The sequence below is a fragment of the Lepidothrix coronata genome, unplaced genomic scaffold, assembly GCF_001604755.1.
Source record: "Lepidothrix coronata isolate B3197 unplaced genomic scaffold, Lepidothrix_coronata-1.0 Scaffold41, whole genome shotgun sequence".
NCBI classification, from domain to species: Eukaryota; Metazoa; Chordata; class Aves; order Passeriformes; family Pipridae; genus Lepidothrix; species Lepidothrix coronata.
This window is the reverse complement of record NW_016690221.1, coordinates 2735481-2760469: the sequence shown is the minus strand read 5'-3', so window position 1 is coordinate 2760469 and position 24989 is coordinate 2735481. Positions and strand designations below refer to the sequence as shown.

Below are 24989 nucleotides of genomic sequence, written 5' to 3'. Positions count from 1 at the left end.
ATTTGGAAGCACTTTAAAAAGCAGAATGCTGCTACTTTTTTTTTTTTTTTTTTGAGACAGAAAATGCTGAGCCAGTGTGGAGCCATTCTCAAATGCCTCTTGATACAAAAAAAATGACCCGAGTGCCACACTGACACTGCAGCAGAGCCATCCATGCAGGGCAGGAGGAGGCAGAGCAGGGCAGGGCAGGGCACTCTCATAGTGCCATCACTTTCTTACATGGCAGAAGTAAAAAGTGATGACTTCAGTTAAAAAAAAAGTCTCATCTGCACTTATCATTTGCTGGGGTTAAAGAAACAATTCTTATGCTCTGTGTTGTCATAGTAATAAAAAAAAATAATTACCAAACAGTGAAATAGATTCTGACAGTACCGGCTGGCTGAGCATTTACTCCTCTCCTTTCTTCCTTGGTTGGCTAGAGTGTTTGGGATCAGAAGTGCTGGGTATTTGTAGCTCTTGCAAGTGATCTTCCACTGTGAAAACCAACAAAGATAACTCCTGCTTTATCTATTGATAAAAAAAAATCTATTCAGTTTTGATTTTTCTTACCTTCCTCTCATTTTACAAGAGACTACTGCATCAGCATCTTTTTTAAATCTGTCATTGTGGAGCTCAGATAAGCATCTTTCCTCTGGGTCAAGTTACGCTTGGAGTAGCTTTTAACATTAGACTGTTTATGGGGATCATTGCAAATATTTGATAATAATGCAAAATATGTAAGATCCCAGGAGAGAGCAGAGTCCAGGGAACGTAAATAAAATTCACACAGATTCTGCAAACAACTTTATACTTGGGTTGTGTGTTTACTTACAAAACACATTTTGTCCTTGTCTGTTGTTTGATCTAAAAATGTGTTTGTGCCCCGTAAGTCCCTACAAGCACGCAAAGGTACGGCTGAGTGAAAAACATCACACCAGTGCATGTTTGCTTCAGCGTGGCACCTTCCTGCAGTCTGCACATCTATCACACACGTGTGCGCCAGACATGAAACAGCATCTTTTATGTAACACCTACAAGCCATGCATGAGGAAAGAGTGACAGGATGGTAGTTATAGGTTTAAAAGAAAATCAGTACGAAGAACAGAGCACCAGAATATTAGGTTTTGCACTCTTTTATTTATCTGAGAGCAGCGAGCAAGATATTGCCTTGTCTGATTTAAAGCACGTACTGTTAGAAGTCCCTCAAATGTGAGGAATTATAATAGAATTACACCATGACAGAGCGTTGAGAGGGAGGATTCCCAGGGTTTGCAAAGCACTTGGCATGGGGGAAGGGATGCAGAGGCTCTTTGACACAAAATGAAACCATTTCAGTGTCACCAGTGCTTTCTGCGAACGGCGTCACCTGAAGCCAGGGTGCCCCAAATCAGGCTTCCAGCACCCACTACAGAGCTCATTTAAATCTCTGCTGGCTCAGTTGTTAGAAACTCGGGTCAAGCCATGTAGCAGGACCAACTCATGTTTCACAGACGTGTGCCAGACTGCCATGCACAGGGGCTGTGGAAAGGTCAGTGGGAGAAGTGCAGTGCAGGGATGGGCAGCAAGGTGGGCACTGCATTACCTGGAGTCAAGTACCATGGGGGGCACTGGGCTGGCTCCAAAATGGTACCTTCAGCCTTTGGCTTCTGTTTCAGATGTCAGGCTGAAACCACACTTGCTTGGCTCTCCTGACAAGTCTTGAGGTTGCAAGAGGAATCATTTAATTGCATTTCATGACATTCCTGCTGAGGGAGTCTTGGGAAACCTGTCTGATTGTTTTTCAGACTTGATTTTAGTGGGGATTTTGCCTCATAAATAGTCCAGTTAAAATTAACAGAACAATGAATATGGGTGAAGGGTTTTGTTGGAAGGGTGGCCTGTTTTTATTGTAGTGTTTGGGGCTTTTTTATTTTTTGTTGTTTTTTATTGTGTTTGGGGCTGGCCAAAGTGGCTCGGTATGTTCTACAGGATATATCCCACCACAAGAGCTGAGAAAGGACCAGGAGCCAAGAGTGTCCTGGCTCTGGAAAGGGACCAGGTCTCAGGTCTCAGATTTGGACCTGCACTGTTCTGTCAGTGCCACACAGTGTATAACACAGGATAAAAGTTCAGAACATAAAATCCAGAAAGTTGGACAGGAATCTGACCCACTTTGGGTAGTTCCTCTCTGGTTTTGAACATTTCTTTGGCCTGTAGCTTCAGAGGGGCATGTGGCCATGGTGGGGGGAGGTTGTTTTCCCACTCTGCAGCTCAGTTCCTGCCTACCTGCATTAACAGGCACGAGGCTGGCACAGGTGCAGGTGACATACAGGCAAGGAATTGCAAATGCAGAAAGCACTGATGGCAAACACGCCATTCCCTTTCCTGAATCTTAGCCCATAAAGAGCAACAAGGAAAGCTGCAAGAAGAACAAGCAAGGCAGTTGCTATTCCAGCTGGTACACCTACAAACATGATTTCCTTCTTTCTCAGCTCTTCCTTTTGGATCCTTGCACTGGCTCTGTCCTTCTGGCTGAGCTTTGTTGAAACTTTTGTTGGTGCAGCTTTCCAGATGCTTTCACGGTTGATAACTTTCTTAAATAGTCATGAGATGCAAATCTGCTACAAGGTTTCAGCTAAATGGAGTGATCAGAAGTGGTGTGGAAAAGATTTATGATGTCCTTTCCCTGAACACCGAGGGTGGCTATGGCCAACATCCACCTACGTGGGTTTACTCTTAAAGCCTCAATATTTCTGAAGATGCTTTGCCCTACAGTGAATGGGGCAGAGTCCCTCTAGAGCTGATCCTCCACCCAAAACTGCCCTTTTGACTTCAGAGGGGGTTAGACCCAACTCTCCCTGGAGAAATGGTTTGGTCTAATATCTGAGAAAGACAGTTAGTAATGCTCTTGTTAATGTGCTCTTCTCTCCCCCCTCCCCAGCTGCTTCTTACCCAGGAGGTTCAGCAGCACAGCCGAAAGCAAGGGGCTGTTTGACCTTCCCTGCTGCTGGAGCCACTGCTGAGTGACACAGTTCACCTTCAGGGCTGGAGCACAAACTGGCAGCCCTGCCAGCCTGGGTAGCAAGATACCATGTTTAGGCATTAAACTAGGGCGCTTGCATACCAGCACTGGCCGCTATTTTGGTGGGTGTATGAAGTTGATCCCTGCTCCCCACCCCTGTGGGACAACGGAGCTGCTGTGAGTGCAGGATATCCTCTGCCTGGTGGATAAACCTAATAAAAATGGGCTGTGTTTTGTCAGGAATGCGTAGTTCATCCAGCTGAATGACTGTAAAAGTACCAACCCAGCTTAAGGTATGCTGATACACATTGTAAATGAGAGCAATACACACAGGGCTCAGCCCCTGGGGTCCCATGTGTGGTGTGCTCATGTCTCCTTGGCAATGTGGGTGTAAAGCTCTTCTGACTCAAATCAAAGCCAGTTGCAGTGATTCTGTGGAGACCATCCAGGATGTAACTCAGCCATGCTAAGTACCATAAAATTGTGATATTATTCTTCATTGTTTGTAGCTTGGAGGCCTGTAGAGGCCTAGCTTGGAGCAGTCAGTTTTATTAAGCTCCATCCAAACACAGTGAGATAGTTGTTCTTCCTGAAGAATTCATATTCGTTCTCAAAGTGCAAGCCGCCCCGTTTGTGTTCTTGTATCTATGCAACCTTGTTGCTCTTACAACATTACACATTTGTCCTGTGAGATTCCCTGCCTTACAATAAAAACTCACGAGAATGATACACACATTTTCAACTCTGTGCACACCAGAGACTGCAGGATCCAGCAGTACCGAAAGGACACAGGAGATATGGAGGCTGCTGTAGTGGAACTGCTAATTTATTTAAAACTGCAGATGTTTGTAATGGCTGTGACGTTTCCTAATTGAATTTCTGACCCTTTTTGTCACAGAAACCCAGTTAATATAGGGGAAGGAGAAGAGCAAATAGAAGGATTGGTGATTGCTTTGCCTTTTTTTTTTTAACAGAAACTCCGGTGTAGAGTTATGGTACCTTTTTCTTTTCGTTTTCCTGCATCACAGCACCCTAGTCCTCACATGGTCTCAGTGGCTACACATTATTCAAAGGATCATGCCTGAAGTCCCCAGCCAGTGCAGTGTCTTTCCAGAAGGGTTTCATGGGGCCCATGCTCAGTATCCAAAGCTGATCCTCCCTGAGCACTTCCATTCTTTTGAGGCACACTCTTAACCCACAGACCCACTAACAGTGTGGTTGCCAGACCAGAGCAGGCAACCCACGTTGTGGCATCTGTTCCTCAGCAGAAATTATGAGGGAATTCAGTCCTTTCCAGCTGTTTATTCTCAACACTTTGTACTTAAGCAATTTCTTACAGAAAGCTAATAAAGATGCTTTGTAGCCACAAGGTACATCAGTGACCAGAAATGCAGAGAGAACACAATGAACCTGCCATGGGGCTGTGGCCAAGCTGCAGGTGAGAAGCTGGGAGCAACCATTGCCAGAGCCCTTTTCTCACAGCCACCCACCCCCTCAGGACAGGTTTTATCATTGCCCTGCTACGTTCCAGGTCCAACAGACCTCTGAGAAGCACACAGTGGTCACATCATTTGTCTGCATCACATGGTGATGTCTTAGCTTGGTCTGTCACCCGCTAGACACCATTGCATGGTCACTAAGAGTGTGTTCTTGATATGCTGCTGGGCCAGAAAGGGAACACATAACCACATTTACACCAGAATTGAATTTTTTGGTTCTTGCAAAAAGGTGCAGAACCAGAGAATCGTAGAATCATTTAAGTTGGAAAAGACCTCTAAAATCATTGAGTCCAATCATCTTCTCCATCCTATTGAACATAGCATTTCTTTACCTTTCAGTGGTGGTTTGAGATGCTGTACCCATCAGTCAGGATACAGAACTCCTTCTTTTTTGGAAACCAGTGAGTACAGGGTAAAAATCGAGCAGGCAATGGCCCTTTAAGCATTGTCTGTTTAACTGTAGCACAGATCTCTCCTGCACTCGAGTGCTTTCCATAAACAGCAAGTCATCCTGGAAGGGGAGGGAGAGGATGATAAATAATCCTGTTATTCATGCGACTGCGTTCTTTCATGAAAAGGCAAAATAAAGTGGTGACTGCGAGGCTGAAAGTGAAATGCAAGGCAGTGGGTTCTGTTGCTGCAGTTATCTTGGGCTGGAAGAAAATCTGAAAAGAGCAAGGTGAGCAGAAAAGGTTTAAAACACCAAGAAGAAAGCCAAAAGCCAGGACATAAAAGAACAGCTTTCCCTGCATCCCTGCTTTGTGTCTCAGCTCACTGCTGAGGCTGGCTGTGGTGCTGGCTGTTCACCACCAGCTCCCGTGGTGTGACTACCTGTGCCAGAGGCTTTCTCCTGTGCATGCACCTTGCAGAGAGGTGCGAAGTGGGATATGCCAGAGCTCCAGTAAGGATAGCTGGGCAAGCAGAGAGGCAAAAGTGAGCAAAGCATGGGAAAGAAATCCCATGGAGCAATGAGGAAGCAGAGAATAAACCTGTTTGCTGAGAGTCCTAGCAAATGAGCTCTGATTAGTTTTCCCCACACTTTGCACCAATGCCAGTGGTGCCCCCCAGTTTGTGTTGGAGCCATCGGTGCCCACGCTGCAGCAGCTCCAGTTCTCCATTTACCCTCTCCATGCATCCCCTGGGCCCTGAGCTGGGACAGCTGAGACCCAGGCATCCCTGCCATTTGGTCACCCTTGCTCACAGGCAGCCTCCCACCAAGAGCCCAGCCAGACAGCTGTGGGGTAACATCTTAAACTACTGCAGCTGTCTGCTCTTTGCTATTTGCCTGTGAGCCAGAGCCCTCCATCCCTGAGATGCTCCTGGAAGTAGCCTGGCTCAGTACTGCTGCCTAATTGCCCAGTACCAGCCCAGTCTTCAGTTTGCAAGAGAATCTCATACTGGGAGAATGTGCCAGCCCCTCTAAGACTTCGGTAATGGCACACATCCACTTCAGTGGTGCGGCATCCGGAATTAGGATAACGCAGCCACAATCTTCTAAAAGTGCCTCTTCCCCTTGTAACTTCATGGCATCAGTGCAATTCCTTCAGGCTTATAAAAGCTTAAGCCATTTGTAAACACAGCAGCCTTGGAGCCTAGGTGTTGTAGGAGAGAATTCCTTTCCATGTCCTAGATATTTTGGATGGAAAAAAAAAAAAAAGGAAAAAAAAAAAGAAAAATAAGAAGAACATTTAAGACGTCAGCTTCCCTGCTGGTGTAAACGGGACCAGATCCATCCAACTTCAGTCTGGTGTCTCTGTTACACTGTCACTGTGTGAAGCTCCCGTTAAGGCAAATGGGAATTACACATGGTGTGATGGGAAAGCAGCAGATACCTTTGTAAATACTGCACCCTCACACGAGCCACATGTATCTTTCCTGAGACACCCTGCCAAAGTAGCAGGTGTTTTTTACATCAGGCCTTATATTAACACACTCCTACGTTTGTCTGGCTGCATCTGCTGCATTAACGATCCCCCGGTGCATAATGGCTGGGTTAGTTTGTGAAGTTAAATACCACGGGCAACAGCCCAGCCACAATGCACACAAACCTTAAACTGCTTCTGTTTGTATCACAGGGGTTACTACTGCGGTTCCTTTGCTGTGACTTTTTCTTTCTTTCTTTCTCTTCCTGCATTTTTCCCTTGTTCCTACCCATCCTTTCCCTAGTTTGTGATTCCCAGATTGCCTCCACCTCTTTATTTTCTTCATCTTCTGCCATATCTTTCCTGTGTCATTTCAGTTTCTGTGGATGCCAGGGAGGATGAAAGCTGCAGCCAGCCAGCCCACCTGCTCCAGCACGCTCCGACAGCCCCAGAGCAGTCAGATGCTCCTCCAGCCAGTGCATGTCTGGAGTCTGGGGGCAGTGCCATGAGGACTGCTGGATGGGAGTGCCATCATTTCAACTCTGGATGCTCATAGTGGCTGCTGCGGAAGTGAAAAAGGCCAGATCAGAGTCTGATGCTATTTGAGTGCCTGCTCCACTTCTACTCTGAATGTGGACAGCAAGTCCAAGTCCAAAGCCACTGGGGAAAATATGTGCCCTTAGCAACACCCAGTGTAAAAGCCTGTTTCTACAGAAGCCAGTGGTAGAAGTCCTTGGGGATTAGTCTTCTGTTGTAATTATCAATGACTTTAAGGCATGAATGACATTAAGGCATCAATGACAGGCATGAAAGCTGTTCAGAAACAAGGAAGGGCTGAACCTGAAGCCAGCTATGACAGACTTCCACAAAAAGAAAAAAACAAACAACAAACCCAGCTGTCTTTGCAGGGCTGATACTAAAGTCAGGTGAAAATTTCCAAGGGCATCAAAGATTTGTACATGTTCAACTCCCGCTGAAATGGGAGCTGTGGGCATTACTTAATGAGAAGGATTTGAAAAATACTCTTCTATCCTCCTTTGTTTAAAATTAAGACGCCAAATTCAAACATCCACGCTAGCATGGTGTCTGTTTCCATTGCTCATGCTTTTAGTCGTGTAGTTATTGTCATGGTCCTTCATGGAGGTCTCACCTTTGGTCCCAGGCTCTCTTGGCCCTAGGCTTAGCTTTTTGCAGTAGTTCCATGGTGTATGCACACACACAAAGCACAACAGCTGGTGGATCTCTTATTCATGGCTTAATCACTTCCCTCTGGAGGTGTGCTGGTGATGTGTGGTCTTGCTCAATCCTGGCTTCCTGAGGGATGGAGCGGCAGGGTCAAACACAGCCCAGATTCAACCCAGCACTAAGGAGCATGACTAACCCAGGGCACAGAGTACTCTCTTGACGTCATCATTAGGATGGACCTGCTTCTTTTCTTGGCATTAAGCAAGTATTTAGTCTTTTGGAGTTTGCCTTACCACACCCTTCCCATCTCCTGCTTATCTCGGCATCACACTGGGAGCAGCCCACTGGCTTTCCACACATCTCTGCTGACTTTCCCCAGGCCGTCCATCTGATCTCATAACCACAGCTCCTCTGGTGGTTCACCATGTGCCCACGGTCTCACCCTCTGTAGGGGTTTGCTGTATCACTGCTACTTTCCCATCCATCGGGAATTTCCCCTGAAGGCCTTGGGCCACCCACTCCCATAAGTGTCATCAGACACCTTTTGCTGGGAGGGACTTTTGTTTCTTTGTTTCGTGGTTGCATAACCCGAATTGGCCGACAATTTATTTCAAAATGCCATCACACCAGAGCAGGGCCTCTGCACTGATAGCACTTGAGAAAGATAAAATACTGACAGGGAGCCAGATGGCTCAAGAGATTGGGAATCAGCAGTGGAGTCTGTAACCTCGACATCACTGCTCCAAAATGCAGCTCTGATCCACAGTGAACTTTGTGGGCTCAGTCCAATTCCTAGTGTATGTATGCCAGAAAAACTTCCCCTATAAACACCCCCTGCTTTGGTTGGGAGGTCTGAAGAGGTATATGGGGGTCCCTCAAACCAGAGGGAAGTGTCCCCTGCTGCACAGGGTGACGCAATCTCTAGCAGTACTCATGCACTATCTGTGGCAAGGGAAATTCTAATTGCAGCACTGCCCACCTGGCCAGCTTCCGCAGGGAAAACATTTCGTTCTCTCCCAAATTACCTTTCAAGCCATTTTTAAAATTACCTCGTTGCTAAGTCTCATGAAAACTCTTAACTCTGCAGTCCCAGAGGTCTGACTGATCCCACGTGTACCTGGTGGGAGACTCCTTGCAGGTGAGAGACACCTTGCCAAAGTGTCAGAAGAAAGAGTAAAAAGCAAGTAAGGAGTTTGTGTCTGGAGTCTCCCTAAGATTAAAACAGTGTGAGAACAAAGTCTGGTCATGCACACAGGATCCAAAAACCTTACTAAACTAAGCTACAATTTCTTGCGGTACAGCCTTCCTTCCTGCTGATGGTTATTTTCTAACCTCGCTGTGCAGGAATTGGAAAGAAGCAGGTGCCAGAGAAGAGGTGACTCTGAAATGGCAGTAAGGTCATTACACACAGAGCAAGAGAAAAGCAATCCAGCCTTCCAGGTTTCATTTACTAAAGCCATAATAGTCTGATAGAGAATCAGACCCCTTACTGGTAAAGTCTTCAACTGTATGTGAAGCCAACAGAGCAAACAACTGGTTTTTTTCCTGCAAGGCTTCTTGGCATGGATGTTGTCTTTCCTCAGCCCATGTTCACTCAGCTGCTCTCTCCCAGATTCCCCTTGCCCCCGCTGGAGAGTTGCCCAGGAACTCCCTCCACAGCTTAAGGGCCAAGACCAAATCAGCCCAGTCAGGCTTGTTAGAATTGTTGAATCATTAAGGTTGGAAAAGACCTCTAAGATCATCAAGTCTAACTATTAACCCAACACTGCCAAGGCCGCTAAACCATGTCCCACTTGTCGTAAATCCCTCCAGGGACAGTGACCCTACCACTTCCCTGGGCAACCTATTCCAGTGCTTGACAACCCTTTTGGTGAAAAAATGTTTCCTAATATTCAATCTAAAACTCCTCTGGCACAGCCTGAGGCCATTTTCTCTTGCCCTATCACTTGTTACCCTGGAGAAGAGGAGACTGATCCCCACCTGGCTACACCCTCCTTCTAGGGAGTTGTAGGGAGCGAGATGAGAAGGTCCCAACTGAGCCTCCTTTTCTCCAGGCTGAACACCCCCAGCTCCCTCAGCTGCTCCTCATTAGACTTGTGCTTCAAAGGGACTCTTTGCTCTGTGGGTTCCTGCCATGCCTTGTCACCCTGTGCAGGTCCTTCTTGTGCCATGGTCCTTGTTTTCCCACACATCCCCAAGTGCTCCTGGCTGTGGGATGCCCGTGGCCAGCCAGCACACTGCTCTCCACAGCCCCCAGAGCCAGTCCTACAGCATGTCCACAGCCCTGCATCAGCCCTGGGGAGCTGCTTCGTACCATCCACAACTGTTTGGTTTACATTCGCATATCAGGCCGTGACCCTGAACTGGCTTCTCCCTTTAAATTCCTTCCACTTGGATCTGCCCACACTGTCCACAAAGCCTCTCAAAGAAATGCAGCTTGGAAAAAAAAAAAAAATCTTAAGAAGAAAAACCCCTTCACAACAAAATGTCCTTCTCTCTCCAGCAGCTCCGCTTGGGTGAGGTTTTCCCGACACTCCCCCACAACTGAGGCACAGAGTCTGTTCTGCTCTGATCCCGCCGGCACTGCTGGTGACAGGGTCACCCCACTGCTGGGCTCAAAGCACCCTCACTGCAGGGAAAGGGTCATCCCATGGCTGGGCACAAAGCACCACAAACCATCCCCATCCATAGGGGCCGGGCACCTTCCCGGAGTCGCCACATTGCTGCAAAACAGTGCTTTTACCCAACTTTCATGCCAAGACCCTCATTGCCCTTTAGCATCTGCTCTTGCAGAGCACTGGGATTGTGCAGCAGGGCCACGAGCCTTCTCCTCTGGGTGAGGAGCCCTTGACAGCCCCTCTCCAGTTCATTTGCTGCCTTACACATACAGACACATATACACATATGTATATATATAGGACTGTCCCCATAAAGTGGTAGCTCCACACATGTGCTGGTGGGCGGATAGCTCTGCATTTGCCCTCATGATTTCATGCCAAAAACATTTGCAAGTTCAGCTCGCTGCTCGGTTTCCCCTCTCTCTCCTTCTCCCTTTCACAGTTACTCCCCAAGTCCAGGAAGGCATCCCTCGTTCTCCCTGGCAGGCCGTGGGCTCCCGCCTGCATCCCTGCAGCTTCCTCATTCCCTTGTCCTGCCCTGAGCTCTCAAAGATTTTCTTAAAGACTTTCAGTAAGATGAAAATAAATTATGCCATATGCATTGCTGTTATCGAACCTTCCCTTTTGCTTCTTTTTTCAGCAGCTATTTTTGGATGATTAATAATTCATAGCGAGGCTTGGCACAGCAATGGTTAAAGGGATGAAGCTGAGCTGACGCAGGAGCCTTCTGGACAGAAGCAATTTTATAAAGTCTTATAAGTGCTATTTTTTCTTTAGGAAAGAAGCGAATTTTTTTTTTTTAAGTGTTGTGAGAACAGGAATGTTTCTTTTTTAGCCAATTCCACATACTTTTTGTTATAGGAGAAGATGTGGTCTGAGGGTTTTAGCGGAGGCTAAAACAGGGGAGAACTGGATCTCTTTTGGTGGCGTATCAAGTGAATAGGAAATAATCTAAAATACTGCATTAGAAACTGAGTTCAGCAGCAGCTCCAGGCGAACCCTGTTCCACAGAGAGCCCTCCCTCCCCTCACCTGCCCAGCACCCAGCAGACCTGCACTGCTGTGGGCAGATGTGCAGGTTTGATCCATTTCCACCCTTTGGCCAAAAGACATTCCTTCAGTCATTCCCTCCTGGGAACTGAGGTTGCAAGTGTTTTTCTGTTGGTAAAATGAAGCATGTTGGCTTCCAGAAGCTGTTTCAAGGCTGTGTTCAGGGGTGTGTGTTGCATGGTGGACAGAGAGGTCTCTCCTGGGATTCCATTGCGATGCTCTCACACATCCTGGGTGATTGGCAGCCTGTGGCTTTGCTTGGACTGAGCACATCAAACATCCTTGCTGGGTGTGGTGCTGCAGCAGCCTCCTGCCTTGTATCCACTATTTCTCTTTCCCCACCTGCTGCCTGGGCTGAATTCAGAGCTCAGATACAACTGCTGTCATCCCAGCACCCTGTCTCCATCACACCCTGCTCAGTGGACGGGTGATGGAGTATTTCCAGGACCCCCTGTGACACACACATCCCCTGCTGAGGACATTCACTGGTCCCATCCCTTCAGACACAGGTCCAGGTCTGCCAACAGCCTCGCCTGTAATGATGGGTGGGATGTGAAACGGATTAAAAACCAGAGGCCAGAATTTTTTTAGGTTAATCTGCTAATGCCAAAGGATCATGTTTGGCAGCTACATAAGGCAAGCTCTCATCAGTTTATATTTCTGCTTTTTTTTCCCTTTAACAATCTAATTTTGTACATCACTGTGTGGAATCCAGATACAGATAATCCTCCCCCAGTTATCACCACCCTGGTTGTGCCCTATGGAAATCTGTGTGCTGCCTGTGGGAGCTGGAGAGATGGGGGTGCTGTGCTGGTCTAGAGACTGTCTGGAGGGGTTTCAGCAGGTAATGGATAGCTCAGGGTCACAGGAAGGGCTGCTGGAGACACTTTTCATGAGCACTTGTGGAGAGAGTGACCTTTTGTGTTTGCATCTCGCCCTGCACTTTGGTACAGGGGATAGTTGGCAGCTATTGAAAACTGAAATATTCTGATTATAGCAGAGGAGAAACAATTTTCTCTGAAAAACTTTCACACCAAATGGAAATCTTCTGACAAACTATTCAGCCAGAACGACCTTTTGTACTGCAGAACAAACTGTGATGAACATTTTTCCTACCAGGTTTTTCTTCTGACATTATGAATCTTGATGGGGGATTAGCTAACACAGCTCGTTATCAGCACATGCAGCATCGGAGAGGAGGACTTGGAACTATGTGAGATCTTGAAAACAACCATCCGATGCCAATAAGCAATTTGAGATGCTGCCTGAACCAAAAAGCAGGATCCATGGGCTAAAGTTGGTGCTAATGTTAATCCCAGCTATGGGTAATGTTGCCCCAAGGCTGAATTTGCCTCAAGAGAGTCAAGCTGGGAAGTGGATTAACTTCTAAGAAACTCAGAGTGAATGAATTAGGGGTATTACTTGGTAAGGTCAGCAATTAAATCATGAGTCCATTGCAGAGGAAACAGGATGCATTTCTAAAGGGCTAAGAATGGCCCCTTTGCTAGATTTATGGGGCTGAGGTGATGAGCGAGAGGTCAGATAATAACCTTTCAAACCACCAAGGCAGACCAAATATGCTTTGCCATCGCCCGCTTGCTTTTCAATGTATGTGTGTCATGTTTGGAAAACAAGGCCCTGTCTGTCCCGCCGAAACAGCAGCAACAAAATAACGCTGCTTGTTAGGGAAATGCCACCACAGAAAAAAAAAAAAGAACCATAATTGAAACATTCAGGCTGGCAGTAAATGGGGATAAAGGCAATAAATCCTGAAAGCACACTGCCTTATCTCGGGCAGGAGCTGCCGGCGCTACTCTTTGGCCAGTGTTCCGCCAGCGTGGGGAGGCTTCGTCGGTGCCCGGTTATCTGGGGGGTCGGCCTTCAGCCAAGGCCACCAGCCTGCAATAGAACAGGGATGCTGAGTGAGGAGAGATACCTGTCCCTCCTCCTGCTGCAGCTGTTGTCCCTCCTAGTCACAGAGGGAAGCAGCTGCAGCGAGTTGGGGTTTGCGAACTAACCCTGCAGATGCACGGTCAGCAAAACACTGCAAAAGGGCATGAAGCTGTGTCAGGGGAAGCTTGGGGTGGATATTAGGAAAAGGTTCTTCACCCAGAGGGTGGTTGGGCACTGTAACAGGCTCCCCAAGGAAGTGGTCACAGCACCAAGGCTTCCAGAGCTCAAGAAGCGCTAGGACAATGCACTCGGGCACATGGTGGGACTCTTGGGGCTGATCCTAGCGATTCTGAATTTTAACATTACTGAGAGTAAGTGGTCAAGGAACCCCCATGGTTCACCTACAAATCTGGTAGGTGAAAAAAATGTTCCAAAGTTTCCTTCTGGATTTATGTACAGCTGAAACACGAGCACAGAGGGGGAAGACCTGCAAACAAATACAGTATCCTCGAGTCTTCTGCTTATTACATGGCAACAGAGGTATGTGATGCTGCAAAGCTCTTGGCTTGTGGCCTCGCCCTGCTCTCACACGAGTCCTGGAGAAGTTATGCAGGTCCAGTGGGAATCCATGAATTTTAATGAGGAGTATCTCTGCTTCCCACCGTTCTTGCCTTTGTGAAGGGGTGAGCACAGAGATGTGCTGCAAGGCACTTGGATGATAGTCTGCCCAACAGTGCATCCCGTGGCTTTGTCCACCCAGTTTTCCACACTCAGTGCCCACTCTCCTGATGTGGTGCTGAGGTTTGTTTGGAGTGGCTTTTCAGCTGGCAGCCTGGGCAGCCCAGACCCAGCCTGGCAAAAAGGGTGCTGTGATGGGACGTGGGCTCCAGGGAGCACATCAAGGCTGGAGGGCCTCAGTCCTTCTGTGCAGGGCAGCTCCCCTTTGAGGTTTTTCAGAGCCCACCCTCTGCCCTTTTGCTTGCTTTGATGTTCTTGAGATGGATACAAGATTTCCAAATGCTCAACTATAGAAAAAAAAAGTAGAGGAGAAAGCTGTTTCTCCCCCACACTTCTTTCTCTCATCAAGGGCTTGATCCTGCAAGTACTGCTGAGAGAAAACTGCAGCCAGTGGGGAAATGATGTTTTCCAAGACCGCTCCAAGGTGGGCAGTAGCACAGAGCAATTGGTTCCTGTCTGTGTTGCTTTGTGCTCAACAAGCAGCAGCCAGAGACTCTCCAGGGAAACCTTCTTTTCCTAAGGTGCCAGTACAGCTCCTTACACGGAGCATAGCAGTCTGAGGTCCTAAGGCATTGCTGTCAGACCCCAGCTTGCTATGGAAATGTTGCTCTGGTGAGGATTACATCTCTCTGCAAAATGCAGCCCTTTCTTCTTCTCTGCTGCAGTAATTTTTTCTGCAATTATAACTTACACTGAACAGCTCAAACTGCAGGCACTAATACAGAGCAGGCTGCAGCCTCCCTCTACCTTCAAATGGACAGCATGGGTCAAATGGCACCCGGATGGTTTCAGGATGAATCACTCACTGCCTCTGTAACGAACATTCTCATAACCTAAATCTATCAAAAAGGACATAAACCACATCAGAAGCCAGTTCTCAGATACTCATTTACTAAGACTTTGGAAATCTCTTGTATTAAACAGATCATCTCTTTATAGGAGAATGGAGCTGCCCTAATTATACAAAGGGTGGAAAAGGACGCTTTTCCATCTGGGAAGGCTGTTTAACTTTTTCTGGCTTCCTAAAAAGCCATTGCCTTGTAAACTGAGCATTCCTTCACTGTTCTGGTAGACACAACATTCCCCATGTCCAAACCAAATGCTGTGCAAGGCCTGCTTTTCTCCCTGTGGAGCAGCAGTACCAGATCTGGCCAGCCTGGACACCCACAGGCACAGCCCCACAGGAGTCAGCAGTGCAGGCAGGCTGGTGCTGGCTGCCCCTAAAACATCCTATTTGCAGCATGACATGCTGCCAAACACAGTTCCGGCTTTTGTGTGGCGTTCCTCGGCAGTGGCCTCTGGTCTCTTGTTCTTTGGAAGAAAAAGGTGTTCTGAGAACCCCCTTCTCCCTCCCTCACTGTCCTGGAGTGGGGTGTGTGCTGAGATTCATCTACAGGTGTGTGGTCAAGCAAGAGAAGTCAGTCTGCAATCATTTGGTTCCCTCCTCTGCGAGCCGTGTGATACAGACAGTGATTCCCACCCCTCCCTTCCCTATGGGCATTTTAAATTTGGGAATCAGAGTCAATGTGCTTGTGGGGACCTCACCAGGGTGAGCAGCAGCCTCTGAAGCATTGAGCTGGTGGCTCTGAGGTTTCCCCATATGACTGGAGATAAGATGAAGGAGATCTGATGAGAACCCCAGATCTGCAGGAAGAGGAACTGCTTCATGGCAAAGGCTGCCTCATTTCTCACCAGCCCCCTGGGCAGTGAGCAGGGCCAGGTCCCCCCCACTGCCCACAGAGAAGGGTGATGTCTCAGGACACTAAACAGCATCCTTTGCTTGCAAACCTTGCACAGCTTTTTTCTGCAGGTGAAGAACCAATTGTGAGTAGCAGTGAGGTGTCAGCTACTAACACCAAGTTAGATCTTCTAGAGAAGATCTTAATTCCGTGTTATGATAATCCCAGGCACTTTTATTTGGCACCAGTAGCTTTTATTATTGGTTTCCTTCATCTGTGGGTGATACTATATTCTGTTCCTGCTTGTGTGTATGCTCTGGTGGATGCTATTGTGCAGCTGATGGGCCTTAAATCCATGCTTTGTGGAAGGTATATATCTTTCCAAAGGTTTTACATTACTAAAGGTAGCAACTTACAAAATAAAACCTTTGTTGCAAGTATCATTTGAAGTTAATCTTCATATAATCCACAGTAAATATTTATGCGCAATGCAAAAGTGGCTGGATTTGTTTACAGTTTGAAATTGTTGGAGAGAGGATTCCATATAGATTAGTCAGCTAATCTGCTGTAATCTGCTTAGAAAGCAACTGAAATGGGTTTTCTTTCACTGAATCATGTTAGCACTCTGTATGCAGTGACTTCAGATAGGGAAGGGATTCAGGCACAAAAGGGCATTTACCTTGTGGGTGCTCACAGCATTGCTTGCATTGCAGGAGAACCATAAATTTCCTCTTCTGCCTTAAAGAAGGGGACAGCTGCAGTGACTGAATTTAAGCTGAGATGGGTGTCAGGATCTTCTTTCCCATTTCCTTGCTGTAGCGTTTGAACTGTATTGCCTGGGGATAAACTAATCTTTGATGAGGCACCTGCGAGGTGTCTGCACAGAAGTCATCCTTTCTGAATTTATTCTGTTTTATTTCACTCCCTCCTAAGGAGATCTACAGGAGGTGCCTCTACCTAGCATGCTCCTGAGTTGATAAGGAAAGCATCCTGCTAGTTTTCTCAATGTTTCTAAATTTTGGGAGGAATGGAAAACTGTCCTGTATCCTTCAGTTGCAACTCAACTTTCCTCACAAGGGAGTTGCAGCTCAAGGTGGAAAAATATTTTAGATACTCCCTGTGTTTCACAGAAGGTCTCTGTGGGCATCCATGGGACAGGTGTGTCTCCTCTGGGCTGCAAGGTCCAAGCTTGGATCTCTAACAGCCCGAGGAGTGAAGGGCAAAGACTGGGCAGCAAACTCAGAGATCTTCCTCCAACCAACTGAGCAATGAGCTTGGCTGGGAGGCTCAGATGACACACGGCAGAGATGGTGTGAATGGTGATGAAATCCCATTCTGTGGCTGTTCACAGTGCACCAACATTCAGAGGTTGCAGAGGGATCCCTCCAAGCCCTTGTCCCAGGTATGGGGACATGCATGCTGAGGTGGCCTCATTGATACAAGGTACTGGCTGCAGTCCCGAGCCCACTGCACCCTGTCTCTCCAGGACATAGGCAGGCACCAGGCAGGGAACAGCCCTGCCAGGAGAAAAGCAGGCTGAAACAATCCATCCTGTGGGTATGAGGCCACTTTATTTCCCATTTACCCACCACACCATGGGACCAGCCAGGTGGTCATCATTGGAGCCCACTGACATGCAGGATGGGATTGGCTGCAGCTCCCTGCTCCTCACTCGGCAGGCTGGGCACCCCCCTGCCTGCAACCTGCTCCTCCTTCCTGCTCAGAGCAGTGGCTGCAGCCCAGCTCTGCTTCTGAAGGTCGAGACCCAGAACCTCCCCAGGGAAACCCAGGGAAGGCAAAATACACCTTGCCTCATCCCATAAACAGCAACACCGGTAGGACCACGGCTCACAGTCTGGGAGGGGACCTGGCCCATCACCTGTGCTGCCCCCGGCAGATGCATCAGCTTTTGGTCTCAGGGCTGTCGCTTTTTTCCCCTTTCACACATCCCCAGTGCCGGTAGATCATTTCAGTGTGGGTCCCTCTGAATAATACATTCATCCACAGTCCTTCCCCCACCCCGTCCTCAGCAAGGCCTTCACGAGTTGAATACAGTGGCTCGGCTCCAGCACACACAGCTGCCATCACTGCTGCAATTCTTTTGCCTTGAGAAAAAGCATATACAATTTAATATGCTCCTGGCACAACAGCTTTTCTGTAGCAGAGGAGGCGGGTTTGTTTATGGCTATTTTGATAGGGCTGCTTTCATCCGGACACAGGTTCTGCTGCATCTTCCCGCTTGCACAAGGGCGCCTTTGTTGGGCTGGTTCTCATGTTCCTCGGGAACCTCTGCCCATTTTGGTACCTTCTCCTGCCCTCTGCAAACCCAAGGTTTAAAAAGACCTCCTTGGCTAATCCTGTTATTCTCTAAAAGCTAAATCCTGGGCTAAGAGCCAGAAATGCAAGGCAATAGGAGAGGGTGTGATGCTTTACTGGATATGTGTCAAGGATATGAACCATCCTGCCATCTCATGGGAATTTGGCCCATGGAGCAGAGCTCATGGTGCTTGCGGTGGCCTTAAGCAGTGACTTAAAGACTTCCCAGGGTGGGGAGCAGGTCTGTTGCTTTCCCAGACAACCTCAGTCTCGCCAAGAGCCACATGAACCATGTGCAGGGGCATGACTCCTTCCTCCTGGCAGGGCCAAGTCCAGGGTTTGTCCATCTCTGCAAGAGCTGGTGCTGAGAGATGCAAATTCTCCTCTGACAGTGATTTCCAGAGTCACTGTGAACAGTGACACATCTTCCTGCTCAGCTCCCCATCCAGGGTGGGGTGTGCAGGAGATGCACCTCCAGGCTGGGAAGTCTCAATCAAATAACCCAGAGTCTGCAAGCGCACCCAACTACTTCTATCTGGCAAACTGCTTGGCCTGCCCTGGTTGAGAAGGAGAAACAACCTCTCGTGTTTTTCAGCTGCTCAGTCTGTTCCCCCTTGCTGTGGTAGTGGAAATAAATGGTGGGAGGGTTTAGCCAGCACTAATTCAAGCTGAAGTTGCTGCGACTTTGTGCTTGGCCCACAAGTGCAACTGAGAAAACGAAACCGGCGAGAAACACAACTGATCATCCGACCATCAGAAACACATGGAAACGAAACAGAGTCACTCTGTGGCGCACATAAATTCCACACATGTGGAGGAATGCAAAGCAGCTATTGTACCCCCACTTTGCAGATCCATTTCACTATTTTCCCAGTTTATCTGGAAAATACATACTGCATGGTACTGTACGTCGTATTTCACTGCTATGCACCATGATGTCTTCTAATGGAACAATCGCCATGCTTGTAGTCTAAGGGCAGTACAAAAGTGCTTTCAAATAATAACAATACATTTTCTGTATAAAGAGGATAGGGAGTAGCCACTTCCCAGAAAGGCTTGATTTCCCTGGAGCCAGCAGTATGAACATCCAGAGCGCCAGTAACAGCAGGCAGTGGTGAGAAATTCCCTACCTCATCATCAGTCTATACATCCCGTTTCCAACTGCCAGCTCTGGGAAGAGCAGAGGCTGTCAGCACCCACCGAGGGTAAGGTGAATGCACCCAGCAAGCCTTGGCAGCACAAGGCTCCATTTATCCCATCAGGGCTTGGGCGAGGGGCACTTTTTTGGCAAACCAACTCTTTCGGCTTCGAACCGAAGCTGTGAGTAGAGGAGCAGCGTTCTCACAGCCCAGCTCCCAGAGATCACACAGCAGCACAGCATCTGCCAATTCATTCAGCACTGCTGGCCTGTGCAGCAACATGGCATGCCACTGTTCCACGTTTGGAGGCAGTTTATACTGGAATAGGAGCAGTCTTCTTGGGCAAAGTGATTACTTTTTTCCTCTGAAAGATCTCACAACTTTTTTAAAGAGAACTCTGCACACTTAAAATTGTCGGAGCACAAGTGCATGGGATGTGTGCTGCAGCTGGTCTGGGCTGTGGAGGCTCTCTGTGATACTTGTGCAGAGAGTGACTTGAAAACAAGGATTAAAACACATCTGGGGAGGGGCTGGTGCACTCAGAAGTGAAAAGTAACCTATGCACATCTGAGACAGGAGTCAGAGCAGCCCAGGGAGATGCTCATGCTTTGCTTTTCTTGCCCAGGCAAAGAGTAGCCTCTTTTCTAAAAACTGAATCCAGATTTTTAGAAATCAGAAGAATCACTCTGGTATTGGAGCCTGATCAAGCACAAAAAACATCCTCAGGCTTCAGAAAAAAAACAAATGGCTGCAGATGCCAACTCCTTTGGCCAGGCAGCATTTCCAGAGAAAAGGCCAGCTTGTTGTGTGAGTGCTGCATCCCAGATACAACTCTGTGGAGCAGCAAAGAGCCGTGGAGAAATCCCCTGAGGAGGAGGAGCATCCAAGCCAATGTGTTCCCGTAACATCGAATTTCCAAGGCTACACATATGCTCATATCCAAATATGTTCTCCTTCTCTGGAGGGAAGAGGGACCTACAGAAGTGACTCTGGCTGGAAATGCTCTTACAAGTTTCTGAGCAGTTGTGTGCACTTGAAGCTCCAGTCAGAGTTGTCAAATCAATAGAAACAAGTTAAAAAACCATTCCTGGCAATGTAAGAGTAGATAATTCAGTCTCTACACCTGAGCAGGTAACATGGTGTCAGGCTGTGCTTGCTTGATGATCAGGGATTCACGGAGTTCATATGACTCCATGAATTTAGGCACCCAGTGCCAAGAAGCAGTGGGAATGCCTGAGCGAGCCGACAGTAATGTGATACACACACCAAAGCCTGGTCAGCCACATGGGCCTTGTAAAAACCTGAGGTGCAATTAGTTTCTATTAAAAATAAAAAAGTCTTTTCTTTTGTCTCAGGAGTCCTGAAATGGCTGTGACACAATTAAAACCGACCGAAAAAAGAATGACAATGAGGAGTGGCGAGATGCTCTTTTCTGGGGAGCGTGGGCTGGTAATGTCCTTCTGGAAGGACCTCAGAGAGAGTGGTCACTTTTGATTACTACATAATGTGAGTAATTCTCTGGAAAGACCAGTCCTTCCCTCCTGAATCATAGCAAAGGGGGGAAAAATAACACATTCCAAAAATGGAAAGCTGGACAGCCCTTGGATGCCAGGAGCCGCCCAAGATTCCTGTGCAGGGGCCACTGCAGAGAAGTTGCATGGAGTGAGGCCACTGGCCCTGCCTGCTGCTCTGGGGTGACAGCTTCAGGTCTGGAGCCAAGCTTGGACCACAACAGATGTACTGATGTGGCCACCCAGAGCTCTGGCAGGTAGTGTGGCACCAACAACACATCCAACACTTCTTCCTCACCCAGAAGCCATGCTGGTCCTTCAACCCATGCCTTTACCCTGAGGCATGAGGTACAGGTGGTTCTTTTGGAAGCTCTGCCTTCTCTGAGAAGTTTGTTCTCAGTGTAGTTCTTGGCCAGCCCACGGCAGGAACACAAGCCATGGCAGCAGCACAGTACATCTCTGGTGCCAAAAATGGGGTTGTGCTTCAGTCCCAGGGCAGATGCGCTTCTAAAAATCCATGTGTGGCCAGAAGTTGAGAGGAATGATTGGGAAAGATCCCTGGTTCAGTCAGGGCTTTGCCTATGATGCTGGTAAAAAGGAGCAGCACTGGTGTTTGGGAAGGAAAGAGCCTGTTTTCCCCCAGGTCTCTCTACTGGCCATACAACAGACTCAGCAGCAGTCCTGAGGGTTTCAAATCTGGCACCTGAAAAACAATAGGAAGGTCCAAGAGACATCTTGAACCCCTCTTTCTTTATGTAGACATATATGGTTACATTTAAACAGAAGAAATTTTTTTCTTCATGCTAATCCTCCACAAACCAGTTTGGTTTCCATTACTATATATAGCACTGGGAATCTTGGTCTATTTTTTGTCCCTTTGCATCTGATTACTTTCAGTAGAGTTCAAACTTTTGATGATATGCAGATTTTAACTAGAACATATCTACTCACACAGACTTCCATTTGTAATAAACCCACAATGGCTACATATAACGTAGAAGAATTTTATTCATACTGCAATCCTGTCCCATCATCCACTGCAAATATTACAATTATCTTTAAAACATCACTGAACATCATTTTGTTCCACTTAAAGCACAGGAATCCTGGTGTTAAATGGTTACACTTCTCTTGAGATTGCTTATAACAGAGCCATTATTCAAACTTATTTTCCATGAGCTGTGAAGGTTTAAAGCAAAGAATCTGCAGTGTGTCTGTGTGCTCGAGTAACTTCTAAACAGTGAGGCTAATATTGGTGTTTGACAAGACACGTGTCTTGCACATTATGTGAAACACTCACAATTTTTTTTTACCAACACAACAGAAATGCAATAGGTAAAAGAACATACTTGAGTGGCTGGTAACCTTTAAAAAATATTTCTTTTAAAAATTGCACAAGAGAATACAAAAACAGTGCAGCAAATAACCAAATACATTGATGTCTCTATATAGAATGGGGGTCTGCCTATGTAAATGTATGTGATAAAAACTGCAAGGCTGGAAACTGCGAATGGTCATATTTAATAACACGTGCAAGAAGCATAACATAACCAAAATAGATAGCAGCAACGGATATACACTAAAGGGACCGCTGAAATTATGCTGAAATAAATTAAGCACCTTTAAGTGATGAGAGGAGCATGAAGCTGAGAAGCTTTTAGCTCTGTGAGAACCACTGCAGGCAGCTACTGGAATATTGGGCCCCTGGTGGGAGTCAACAGGAAAGTGCCAAGTTAGTATTTGTTAACTTCAAAGAAGAAAGCACATTGTGTGCCAGAAGGAGTAATTTTAGACATTTAGGCAAGTTCACCTACACCTCTAGTTTCAAAAGGGAGATTACTGCTGTATTTCACCGCATAACCTTTGGCATATCAAAGGTACAGAAAGTTTGTATTTACTCAGAAGAATGTTATTGTGAAGAAGAAATGGAGTTTTGCCCCAGCTGAAGAGCAGGCAGTGCTGTTTAGGGTGGCTGAGATGCAGAGCTTTGCTGCTGCTGGCAACAAGTTCACCTGCAAAGGAAAAGCTTTGCAAAGCATAATCCCAATGATCCCATCCTTGAGGGCTGGGCAGATTCCCACCCTCGAGGGATCTGCAAAAAGCTCTGTTCAGGAGGAGCCCCATGTCTAGGCAGGGCAGCAGTGACTGCCAGTGAGGCTGTGGGACCCTGGAGGGACCTGGGTTTGAGGATCCTGGTGCTCTTTGTTTCACAATGCCTGTCTTTTGGAAGAGAGGCAGCATTTTGAAGCACTTATTTGGCTTTCAGAAAATCTTAAAAAATTCTAAAATTTAGTCATATACTACAAGAAAGGCATTTGAATTTAATTAAATGGATCTTATTAAAAAGAGGCTGCTGTATTTGTCCCTGATGTTCAGAGAAGTGGCTGAGGACACTGCTGAGTTTCGAAGCCCACTTAATTCAGCAGAGAAGTTCCCATTGAACTTGTAAGTCTATAATGCAAACTCTCATTTAAAAATAGCTGAGGACAAATAACAGGTCTTAAAGGCTCCATTTGAATTCTTAGAAAACATTGTCCCTTGACCTCTTCACCCAGAAGACTGGAGCAGGCTGTTTGCCTTAGCATATCCTACAAAGCAGACCCAAAAGAGTTTGTGACACAGAGGAAAATGGCCCCTATATCTTAGACACAAACAAAATCACTCAAAAGCTCTACTTTTCCCTGGCTTGCTGGAATGATCAAAACCTTACTCCAACCTTCCCCTTAAATTGCACGACTGCCAATTACCCCATGGGGTTTCAGAACCCTCCAGTCCATAACCAGTGAAAGTCTTTTTGAAGTGACAGAAAGATATCACAGAATCACAGACTGGTTTGGGTTGGAAGGGACTTGAAACACCAGCTAGTTCCAACTCCCTGCCATGGGCAGGGACACCTTTCACATCACTTGATCAAAGGAGCTTGACAAAAGGTGGATAAGACCAACTTTAAAGATAATAAGGAAAACAGAAATTCATATGTATTTTAAATAGTTAAAACCACGGTTTTGAGCTATATGATCCAAAAACAGGTAAAAATCTTGTCTGCAAGCCAAGAGCCCAAAAGAGCCCCAATCTTCCCCAAAGCTAGTCTTGTCCAAACAGTTATCTTCCCACTTCCATGATACATGAGATTTGAACTGACATCCAATACGTGACACAAACAGAAAAAATACACATAAAATGCACACTTCTTTTTTTTTTTTTTTTCTTCATAAAGCTATGGAGCCGCACAGAGCAAATTTAAGTGCACAAGGTCACACAAAGGCAGCTTTCCAGAGGAGCCATTTAGACGGTGAGCGAAATGAAGCTGTTGTATCTCTGAATGTTTCTCTTGAGGATTTCGGAGCAAGGGCCGAGCACTCGTTCGAAGCGGGGCCGGTCCAGCTTCACACACTTCAGGGGTCCACGTGCCACCACCGTGGCAGCCCGGGGCCGGTTCAGCAGCAGTGCTATCTCACCTGGAAACAGGGACAAACACGCTGTCACACGCCCTGGGCCTCTTTTTTTTGGAGGGTGCATATTCCAGGCACCATCCGGTTGCTTCGCTTGTAGAACATCTCCCTTTATATATCTCTTGATAGACACTTTACATAATTCTGTTGACAGTACAAATGCATTACACATGCATAATGCATGCGTGTAAAATGCCTTTGAAAACAAATGCTTTCAGACTGTTTTGCTGATTCTGGATCTGTCTCCTGCCAGCCTCACTGGTGTAAACCAAGGAATGGATTCAGCCTCCCTGAAATCTCTCACTATCGCTGAAAGCAGCGGCTGACCTGCACATAACCCTTTGCATGTGAGAGTAGAACACTAATTAAGACAATAACTACTTGATCCAGACATGCCTGTCTTTCTGAACCATGCTTAGCTGAATTTTCTTACCGAAATAATCTGATGGACCAAGTCTTCCAACCTCCACGTACTCCTCATTGTCAGACCTGCGCTGCAGGACGGAAGCTGTGCCCTGGGAAGAGAAGTGCAGAGGGTCAGCTGGCTTTGCTCAAACCTGTTCTGCTTTGAAAAGCATCCACTCCTGGGTATTTCCTTCTGCATGTCACACTCCTTTAGTTCTGCTGAGGGAGAGATGACAATTTTAGTCAATTCCTGATATAAGAATGAAAGAAATTAAAGAATTTAAAAAAATCCATCAGCAGAGCAAACGATTTCTCTGTTGTGAATTGTTTGGATGCAGACATATTCAGCTAATAGAGAGAAGAGGAACAGGACAGAACCCAGGAACTCTTATTTAACCAAAGCACATCACGCTGTGCAAATGTATACTTTGAGATAATTTAAAAATACATTCTGGGTGTATGCAGAACCTTGCAAGAGAGAAGATTTACATCAAAAGGAATGAAAAGGCAATTTTCCCAGTCACAATTCTGGGACATGATTTTGTAAGACAGCAACCTGATCTATTGCTGAAATGAATGGTAAAAGGAGTTTTTAATGTTTGTTGCAACAAAGGGTGATTTTTAAATTATTTTTTTTAGTGGCTTTGCCCGCTTGTGGCCTGT

At 46.8% G+C, this 24989-nt stretch overlaps 1 protein-coding gene across 2 annotated transcripts in view; it reads right to left on the bottom strand.

Moving 5' to 3' along the window:
* Nucleotides 1–21459: 21459 nt before the first annotated feature.
* The window catches only part of PRKAR1B (protein kinase cAMP-dependent type I regulatory subunit beta), a 93395-nt gene continuing 89865 nt past the window's right edge, over nucleotides 21460–24989 (bottom strand). For both annotated transcript variants that reach the window (XM_017813607.1, XM_017813606.1), the window contains exons 10-11: nucleotides 24355–24436; nucleotides 21460–23927 (exon numbers count right to left, since the gene is read on the bottom strand). In XM_017813607.1, the coding sequence (XP_017669096.1) occupies nucleotides 23755–23927; nucleotides 24355–24436 (255 nt within the window). In that variant the 3' untranslated portion in view covers nucleotides 21460–23754. The remainder of the gene's footprint in view (nucleotides 23928–24354; nucleotides 24437–24989) is intronic.